The sequence below is a fragment of the Sitodiplosis mosellana genome, unplaced genomic scaffold (genome assembly GCF_009176505.1).
Source record: "Sitodiplosis mosellana isolate CC-2019 unplaced genomic scaffold, AAFC_SMos_1.0 Smas_scaffold_54, whole genome shotgun sequence".
Lineage (NCBI taxonomy): Eukaryota > Metazoa > Arthropoda > Insecta > Diptera > Cecidomyiidae > Sitodiplosis > Sitodiplosis mosellana.
The window spans coordinates 456,965-467,077 of NW_022595296.1; the positions used below are offsets into that span (position 1 = coordinate 456,965).

At 34.1% G+C, this 10,113-nt stretch overlaps 2 protein-coding genes and 1 long non-coding RNA gene across 3 annotated transcripts; 2 read left to right on the top strand and 1 right to left on the bottom strand.

Moving 5' to 3' along the window:
• Positions 1-1,930: 1,930 nt before the first annotated feature.
• Positions 1,931-2,454, top strand: LOC129570367 (nematocyst expressed protein 3-like). The gene is made up of 2 exons (XM_055449941.1): positions 1,931-1,948; positions 2,023-2,454. Exons 1-2 carry the CDS (start codon positions 1,931-1,933, stop codon positions 2,452-2,454), a joined length of 450 nt encoding a protein of 149 aa, XP_055305916.1.
• A 1,139-nt stretch (positions 2,455-3,593) lies between these two features.
• LOC129570350 (uncharacterized) lies at positions 3,594-6,154 on the bottom strand. The gene is made up of 3 exons (XR_008688109.1): positions 4,720-6,154; positions 4,456-4,607; positions 3,594-4,297 (listed from the first exon to the last, which is right to left on the bottom strand). It is a non-coding gene; the product is annotated as an uncharacterized LOC129570350 (long non-coding RNA).
• Positions 6,155-8,567: 2,413 nt separating this feature from the next.
• On the top strand, positions 8,568-9,596 carry LOC129570368 (innexin inx4-like). Its single transcript, XM_055449943.1, has 3 exons — positions 8,568-8,754; positions 8,874-8,964; positions 9,039-9,596. The coding sequence occupies exons 1-3, from the start codon at positions 8,568-8,570 to the stop codon at positions 9,304-9,306; spliced, it is 546 nt and encodes a 181-aa protein (XP_055305918.1). The 3' UTR covers positions 9,307-9,596.
• The last annotated feature ends 517 nt before the right edge of the window (positions 9,597-10,113 follow it).

Here is a 10,113-nt window from a genome sequence, read left to right on the forward strand (position 1 = left end):
AGCTAAATGAATTTAGACTGAAACGGCTGACGTTTTTTCATAAAGACGAACGTATTTTTATTCTTTTTGTTATGAATCATAGTAATTAAATTTTATATGAGTTCCTCCAAAAACGGCCAAAATATTTAATAATAAAAAGAATTACATTGGTAATCCCGAACTTTTCCGTACCGTTAGCCTGCGTTGTCTGTAGGTACTTTTGGTTATTTTTTGTGAATTTTCTTGAAATAAAGGAAGTGAAAATATAATAATAAAAATAAGTGAAAAATCGATCACTTTAACTAAAACTTCGACTATTTTGTATGAGAGGTACCCGTAAACCGATTCCTATTGGCTTTAAATTTTCTGAGGTTTCATTTTTTGTAGAAAAAATAAGATTCTGAAAGTTTCATGTTGATCGCATTTGCAGAAATTTGATTTTTTGTCCTCAATTTTTGTCGAAATTTTCTTGGAAAAAATTGAGGGCCAAAAACCTAACTTCTGCACATGCGATCAACATGAAACTTTCAGAATCTTATTTGTTCTCCAAAAAATGAAATCTCAGAAAGTTTGAAGCCAATCAGAATCGATTAACGGGTATCTCCCATACAAAATTGTCCAAAAATCGGTAATTTTAGTCAAAATTTTGTATGGGAGGTACCCGTAAATCGATTCCGATTGGTTTCAAGCTTTCAGAACCTTATTTTTCTCCCAAAAAGTGAAATCTCAGAAAGTTTGAAGCCAATCGAAGTCGATTTACAGGTACCTCCCATACAAAAGTGTAAATTTTTTGAGGTTTTTCCTAGGGCAAGTACCCCAGGATCAAATCGAAAATGGCTCATCTTCGAACTTAAACTAAGTTTTTCGAATACAAAACTTTTGGCGTTTCCAGATTTTGATTATCTCAATTATTTTTTGAGTTATCGTGTTTACAAACAGCTACGACAACGACGACAACGACAACGACGACAACGACGGCACACGAACGGAAAAGTGTCTCAAAAAGTGGTTTTCTATGCGTTTCATGAGTTTTTATGATGATCTAAGCTAATTTTGCGAAAAAAGTTTTCGGGACCAATTCCTATACTTTCCCTTGACACGTTGTGTACGGAAAAGTAATAAATATTATATTTATTTATAACAAAATCGCCCGAAATATTAGCCTTAGCCATGTGCATCGATTATCGATCATATTGTTCTGCATTGATTCCGAGGTGAAACTAAAAGTTCCCGTTGCTGTCGTTGCTCTCACTATCATCCGCCAAGGAAATAGCGACGAATCGTTGCCATATGCCATGGCCGGGAAAATATAAAGACTCAACCCTCTTCTGAGTCAGTATTAGAACTATATATGGTGCTTGGCTATATGAGGTAACTTGAATGATTTAATCTTTGCTCGAGACAATCCAAATAATTTGATTCGATGGTTTTGATATCAAAAACAGCGAAGAGATATGGAAGTGCAATAGGGTTCCATTCGCATTGGTGAACAATTTTGATCAAAAAGCCAATTGGTTAGATCTAAACTTTAATATTAGGTGAATTCAGACAGACATTGTCGACACTTAAATCAATTAAATTGCTTTGCATGTTTATTTTAATTGGATCAACATTTGAACATTTGAACATAACTAACACCTGATTTCTTGAACAACATAATAAATTATTCTACGCTTCAAGGCTGAAGTGATAGTAAAATTCATTACAACTGCTTATGCTTTTGGGTATATCGGCAATAAAACTGTGAAATTGATGCAAATGATTATATATTCTGCACGCGCTTCGACGACGCTTCACTATTACATTCATTACACATCGTGTTTATTTTGTTAATTTCGAATTGAACCGCGTCTTTTGAGTATAAAAACGCCGTGTTGCTGGTCATTCAACATCAAATCGTGTTTAGTGTTTCATTCGTTAATATCGGAAAACAGTTATTTGTCTATCAAAAATGGCATCAACAAGCATTGTGAGTATTTGGACAAGTTAAAAGTGATTCAAGTGAACTAATAAATGGATTAAATTAATTTCGATCATTTTTAGATCTTCATCGTGTTGGCTATGTGCTTCTCAACCACTTTCGGCAGTGTAGTCGTACCATACGCTTCATCGTACAACGCACACACTGTGAATCACGCCGTTACCACTCCACTCACAGCCGCATCGGTCGCCGCTACACCATTGGTGGCCGCAGCTCCAGCACCTTATATTGCACGGTTGGCGCCAGCTCCCCTTGTAGCACCAGCAGCAGCTCCATTGATTGCACCTGCTCCATCTCCTTTCGTTGCCCGTGCAGGTCCACTAGTTGCACCAGCTCCTTATATTAACTCACTTGCTCCATTGGCGCCCACACCTCTTATAGCTCGTGCTGCTCCTTTGGTAGGACCATCGCCTTACATTGCACCTGCTCCATTTGTGGCCAGATCAGCCCTACCTCCATTCGCCACACCATACTCATACCCATATCTTTTCTAAGAAAAGTTCAGAGTTGAGGAATTTTGTCCACGTCAAACGAAGCAACGAAAATATTTTTTCCATATTAGCGGGGTGAGCAATATGATTAAGTTTTGAAAGGAAGTCAATAAAATATTTTTTTCTATAAAAATATGTAAATGGCTTTGGTATATTTTATTGTTTTTAATCCTTGAACATTTTAAATTGTCACAGATGAGACAATTCCGTCATTGTTTTGATCTCTGGAATTATTAAAATGAATATTACGAAAGAAGCTTCGAATGAGTGTTGAATGTAAAATCAAACATGTGTTTTAAGATTGCTAAGCATCTCAGCATTTCGTAAGGCACGGATATATCCGAGCATATCGACGACGCATACAGTTTGCGTTCGGGTGCCTTCATCGTCGTTGGTGTTTGCCAGGTCCATTGTTTTTGTTATTCTACTTTCAATGAAACATGTACAATGATTCACTCTCACACTGTGAGTATTCACAAATAAATGTTCAACACCATTCAGAACCATTTTTACTGCTACCAAATGTAAGTATCTTTGCATTTTTGTTCAATTCTATCAAACACAATTTCATCAAATCATGAACATCGACATCGTAAAAAATAAAGATAAAAATCGGCTTCATTGCTTTTTAATTGAGCATAAGTTCTGATTTACCTACCTAATAATGCTAGAATTCACTGAATTGCCATATAGTTTCGCATTATCATTTGTACCGGTCATAATAAAATCGGTTCATATTTTAACGGAGATTTATGTTGCGTTTCTAAGGAATTCGTTCGAGTCTGAAGTTATAAATAGATAGGTGGGAATAGACAAAGCTATAAATAAATGGCACGTTTTAAGAATAAACTCGTTAGTATTGCTTTGGTTCATTGGTGCGGTGACCGTGGGTTAAATATGGTGGAATAAAATAACTCATTTTATTTCATTCCACGATAAATATCATTAGCAATCAAGAAACAAAAATCGGACAACATGGGGCTCCTCACTTCTGTTCAATTTACTTACGCATTTCGGCTGTAGGTACAATGAACACCAATTGTTCAGAATTTAATAGTTGAGATCCTTTTTGATGTTGTGTACACATACACATACACATCGAAGACCTGAAAATCTAAACGAAAAATTTGAAATCCGAATCATACTTTAAGTTCAACGATTTTATTTTTCAACCCAAAGATACAAGTTGATAGTAGGTACTATTCTCTAACCGTCTGAGAATCAATTCTTAAATCTACTCATTACAAAATTTATCAACATAACAAATTAGGTCATTATTATCGTTTTTCTTACTCAAATTGCCCTAAATGATATTGCTGCCAAAATTAGATAAATTTACTGTTGTTCCCTTGTACAAATTCTTCGACTATGGTGACTAATCCGGCAAATTTGATTGAGTTTGTTCATATTTGTTTGAAATTTATTGAAATTTGAATACCAATACTTACGAAGATCCAATCAAAATAAACATATTATGTAAAGTATGATAAGGCTATGTAAATAAGGCCACAAATGTCCCTAAGGTAGTCAATATTTCCATCTAATGGTGTAGTTGATGAAAATCGTCTTTTTTGTTGATTTCAAACAGAAATTAAATTGATATGCAGAAGTTTTTTTTCACATTGGATCATCAAGAGATATGCCAAGCTGTTAAATTGCTAGCTCTTCCATGATCGATCCGAGTAGTTTGATACAAATGCTCATTGAAAGAAGCAAAACCTTGTTCGAAGAGGAAGCAAAGATCAGTGGCCAAGCATTTTGAAGTGCATTCACCTTTCTTTTTCTAATTGATACGGTGAATTGTGGTCGACGATTACTCTTATTCCTCTCTTGGTTATTGGTGAGTCTAAAATTGAAGAAAAATTGATTGAAATTAATCGATTGCCCATGTTGTACGTAAAAATATTTGCTTTTTTTAAAGGAATCACTTATAGCATAAAAACGTCCGTATCAAAAATGAAAATCGAAATTGAATGAAGAAAATGGAAAGAAATTGTTATTTACCTGAGCTCAATTTATTCCAAAACCATGGCTGCTAAGCTTGGCTGTTCGCCCAATATGCCTCTACCGATGAAAATGCAATGAAACGTATTTGACTTTTGATCCACACCTGAGTCGTTCCACCACTCGAGTGAGCACGATGAAGGAAATGTGATCTGTAAACGAAAAATTAAATTCATTTAGAATATATTACGAAATCTTGGACCATGGTCTAAATCATTCAAATGATAAAAATTATCATGCAATGGCAATTGATTGTTTCCTTACCGAATTGATATTGTCGTCCAGGCCAAAGAATCAGTTTCATTTTCTTCTTGCTTTTTCGTCTTTCGTCGTAGATTCAACGGATATTTGATGAATGTTTGGCATTTGACTAGCGCGGTCTTCTTCTGAGCCTCGCGTTCACCGATGGTATATATTGCCAATAGCGCAATGGGTTCGTATATTTTGATGAGGAACATACTTATTTCGATTAGCAATGCTCTTTGGTGCCGGATTTTTCGGATGATTTCAGTTGAATTGGCAACTTTCTTCAAATGTTTCCATGGATTTGGTTTCGGCTCATTGGAAAATTGATTGATAGTATTTTTCTACAGCATGAACTGAATGAACTGCAGCTGACATTGGTGACTTATCTTTTACTTTTAATACATTTTACTTATCTATAATTTTTACTAAATTTTTACTTAACTCATCTACTTTTAATAAATTTTGATTTTTTTTTTAAATCTTTATTTAAAAATTCTTAGTGCACCTACATTTTTCAACGACGATATATACGTAGTTTCAGATTGGACGTAATTTAGTTTACTGGAAACGTTAACGCTTACCCACCAGGGCTTACATCCAAACATACGTGAAATAATCGAACTTTCCAGATATTAAAATAACGAGTTAATTTAACCCATTCAATCAATAATATCATTCGTTACGTAATTTAAACCAATAAATTGAAACGGAAATACTATACGCTTCATTATTATCATGAATTTATCGACTTATTCGAATCAACACGGCGATTATCTCGCTGTTTTTCATAGTCAAAGGCAACTATCAACTAGTCAACCTTGACTGCTACAATAAGATTTCAAGCAAAATGTCTTTTTCTTCATTGTTCAATTCAGAACATTTTTTTCTTCCGGCATTTCGTCGCGCAGTTGTTGTTTTTTCAACCCCACGATAACGACGGGACAAATTTCAAATGTTTGATACCCAAATGTACCAAAGACATGAAAAAATATGTGGTTGATTCTATTCCACAACTGTGGCTAAATTAATTGGTTGGATGGAAAACGTCGTGCGATATGAGATGATATTGAAGCGATAACCCAGCTAGCATAACTATTCCTACCGTCTTCTTAGCTTAAACCTTATTCGAATTTAATTCTTAGTGTATCTGTAATGTTCTTACTGTATTCAAATATAAGAATACGCAAAGAATAGAGGCCTATATTCTGTACTTGTTCTTAATATATTCTCTAAGGCTTTTCATTTTTAATGTTCTTAAAATATTCTCAAAATATTTTTCATTCTTTTCCGGCGGTTGCTGATGTTCTTAGTGGAGCCTTAAATTATACTTATAGTGTTCTTATATTGTTCAATAAGAAGATCCTACGCGTACATATCGGAATAAAAATCGGGCCCTTTATGCCTTATCCTGTTCTTATAGAGTTCTTATAGAATACGATAAGAATAGCTTATTCCGTTCTAGAATTGGATAAGTAAAATTGTGCTAGCTGGGCATTGAACAATTGTGTGAATATTATTAATATATTTTTGCACACATTAAAGTGCATTTACGCATGAAGTTTTCAATATCTGTCACCTCATAGAATGAAATTATTAAAGTGATGCCCTTTTTATGTTGCTCATTTATATGAAATACCTCGGCCAGCGATTATCTCGCAAAGCTGTTTTCAAAAATTCATCGGTAACTATTGACTAGTTAACCAGTTTTTACTGTTACTACTAAAAATGAGAGCAGCACATATTCTCGGTGGATTATAAAAGACTTGGTGCAAAGTGCATTGATATATTTTCAAATGAAAAGCAGCTGTACACTGAACATTTCAATCAGTTGCCGATTGAAACCCTACATACAAATTGTATGATACAATGACATTTACCAAGATTGACTTTGTTCTCACTCGATTGAGTTTATTTCACTTTGACCTCATTTGAACTTTGACCTCAATTTAAACTGGCCAATCAGTATCCATAGCAACGGTCATTGTCTATAGCAACCAGGTAATACAGCCCTAATAGTATGAGTCGTTATGTATAACAGTCAATTAACAACAATTAATGGAATTTAAAAATGCACCCTCAAAAATAAAAAAAACTCGACTTTAACTTAATCACAAATAATGCATAGGGAGGGAAATATACCCCAATCACATATTGACGATAAAAAAGATCAAAGGAAATTTGGGGTATAATCTATAACAGTTAATCAGCGGCAATTAAAAAGGGGTTATATATATATACCTATAAAAATCAAAAAGGTATGGAATGTGGCAATAAAAAATTTACTCATTTTATCCAATTATCGTATTCCAAAAATCTAATTCAAATAGCGAGGAGTTTATTGAATATCAGTCAAAAAAAATGCACATGGAAATACAACGCAATCATATATTCACCCACAGTCAAAAATTAATTGGATCCACGATAAAAAAAAAGACCAAAGGAAATTATTGATTGAGTGAGCAATTGTTACACAGTACAATCTAAATGTACCCAATCCATCCACATATCAATCGAATAAACAGCACACGCAATGACATGCACCCTACAAATAAATTATACAATTAAAAACCCCTACTAATTGAATGACCGAATCAATGAAAAAATGGACTTATTTAAAAAAATCGATGACAAATTTGTCCGATTGTATTATGCATTGTCTCCAAACTCAAACTTAGTTAATGAGTAAATTGATATTGAAAAAATAAAATCAACTAATATTTTCTTATTTTATTTTATTTTCCTTTCCAATTTTAGTTGAAAACGCTGCAAACCGTTTCGAAGGCCTAGCGAAAGTTCATCGCAATATAAAGGGTTTGATAGATTTATGCCGTCACGGAAATAGGTATCATCCGTACAACCAACACCCATCCTCCAACAACAGCACCAATGATGAGCTACGTTACGCTATGTTGCTCTTCACAAAAGTTGAGCTGGAGCTTCTAACGAGTGTCGATAAGTTGATGTTCATTGAAAGAGGTAATAAAATGCTAAGGGAATAACCATACTACATATTTTAACTCAATTTTGCTCTTCAAATCGATAGGAATACGAGGCGGGATCAGCCAGTGTAGCAAGAGATACTCAAAGGCGAATAACAAATATATGTAAACATTTGATGAAAAGGAAAAAAACAAACTATATCATGTATGTAGACTGCAACAACCTCTACGGATATTCAATGATGCAGCATCTGCCAATTCGGGACTTCAAGTGGTGTGAACGTGTGTTTGATACTGAACAAATCTCAAATATCAGTGACGATGCCGAAATTGGCTACATATTCGAAGTTGACTTGGACTATCTGGAAAGCCATCATGATCTGCACAATGATTACCCATTCTTCGCCGAAACCAAACAACCACCAAATGGAAAAAATAATTTGAAAAAGCTTTTGTTGACGCTATCTGATAAGAAAAACTATGTAATTCATTACCGAATGTTAAAATTAGCATTACAACATGGTTTAATTTTAAGAAAATCTCACAGGACATTGCAATTCGAACAAAGTACGTGGTTAAGACCCTATATTATGATGAAAAGTGATATGCGCACAAAGGCAACGAATGACTTTGAAAAAGAATTGTACAAATTGATGAATAATGTAGTATTCGGGAAGTCTATGGAAAACGTGCGATCTCGTGTGGTACAATTGGTTAATTTATAGATCTTTCTAAAATTCGGTACTAAAAAAGAAAAAATATAAATCAATTGTATCGATTTTAAATTTAGTGAAAGTTGAACGCTTAACCACATCTGATTTTTATTTTATATTAAATACAAAATTCACACCGGTTCTATTCCTGTTTTTCACAATGTTGTTGACAACAATAGATGTACTACGTACATCAATCGATTGCTATACTGATATGGGTGGAAATGGTCGTAAGGCAATAATGGACAATTTTTGCTGGTCTGTTGGAACATACACCTGTAAAAACCAAACAAACAATTGTTTCAATCCAACGGAAGAGAATAAAGTGTATCAACGATATTACCAATGGATTTCTCTGCTGTTTATTTTACAAACATGTGTATTGCATACACCAGCATATTTATAGACAAGATTTGAAGGATTATTAATGCATAAGATATGCAATGAGTTTGGTAAGATAGAATTTTCGATAAAATTTTATTGAACAATGTTTAAAAAAAACAATTTTTACATCAAATAGATGCAACATTCAAACATGAAAAATGGAATGACCAGAAGAGCCGTATTATGTTGTATTTTAGCAGTAAATATGTTGATCGTTTGCATACGAAGTATGTACGATATTTTATTACACTCAACATGTTTTGCAGTGTTTTAATTGTGAGTATTCAGCCTATTAAAATCTTTACAAATGTTATTTTTTGTATCAAACAAATGTTTTTTTTTTTAAATCTCAGCTCCTCAATATTGTGATGTTGAATGTGATCATAACTGGATTTTGGAACCGGTACTCTCGGGCAATTTTAGCTCTATTGACCGGTGATCCAATAATTTGGATGTTTCACAGTGAATTAATCTTTCCAAGAGCAGCTAAATGCACATATGAACCATATGGTCCATCAGGTTCAAATCAAAAATTGGATGCACTTTGTTTACATCAAAATTGTAAGTGAATCTCAAAGGTTAGATGATGATGATGATGATTGTGAAGAAGAATGTTCACAAGATCCGAATCGGTATATACACAATATGTATATAAAGTCCGAGGCGAAGTAAAAACCAATCAAGAAGAAGAAAAATAAGGTAGTGTCATCGGATGAGGAGTTGGATGAAGAGCCGATCAAAAAGAAGAAAAATAAAAAATGAATGTGAGTCGAAACAAAAATCAATATTTATTTTGGTAAATGTACATTATATACATTAACAGATTTTTGTTACTTTTCCGCAAACTTTGTTTGTATGGAAAAGTATTGGTTTTACTAGCCAAAATTTCATGACATCTCCTCTTTCGGGCCACTATAACGTCACGCCAAACTTCAAAAAGCACATATCTGTACACTAGGCAATGTAGATGGGATCAAATCCTATCGATCAAGACCTATCTGCCTCCAAAAACATGTTGTTTACTATGAAAAATGTGCAAAATTGCGATGTGCGTATGGCGTCGTTCGCGTCCGCGATTTTTGTTCGCCGATTATCTCAAAAAGTTGACAAGATAATTGAGATCTGTAAGAGCCAAAAGTCTTGGCATGTCGAGACAAAGCTTCGGATTGATTTTGAGCCCATTCTGATTTACCAATTTCGTACCATTAGCCTCCGACTGAGGATCTGAAAAACCTTGAAAAATGACACTTTTGTACGGGAATTACCCGAAAAAGCATTTTTCGGGGTTTCAATCAAGGCAAACTGCCATTTTTTTGCAAAAATAATGGGAGTCTGTGAACAACCGAAAACCTACTTGCCCATAAATTTGGTCCAAA

Bases quoted from the DNA above. Each gene is read 5' to 3' on its own strand.
- LOC129570368 (XM_055449943.1), top strand. From the start codon at position 8,568: ATGGGTGGAAATGGTCGTAAGGCAATAATGGACAATTTTTGCTGGTCT. The intron at 8,755-8,873 runs TATAGACAAGAT...TACATCAAATAG, and splicing joins ATTGCATACACCAGCATATT to ATGCAACATTCAAACATGAA. The intron at 8,965-9,038 runs GTATGTACGATA...CTATTAAAATCT, and splicing joins GTTGATCGTTTGCATACGAA to TTACAAATGTTATTTTTTGT.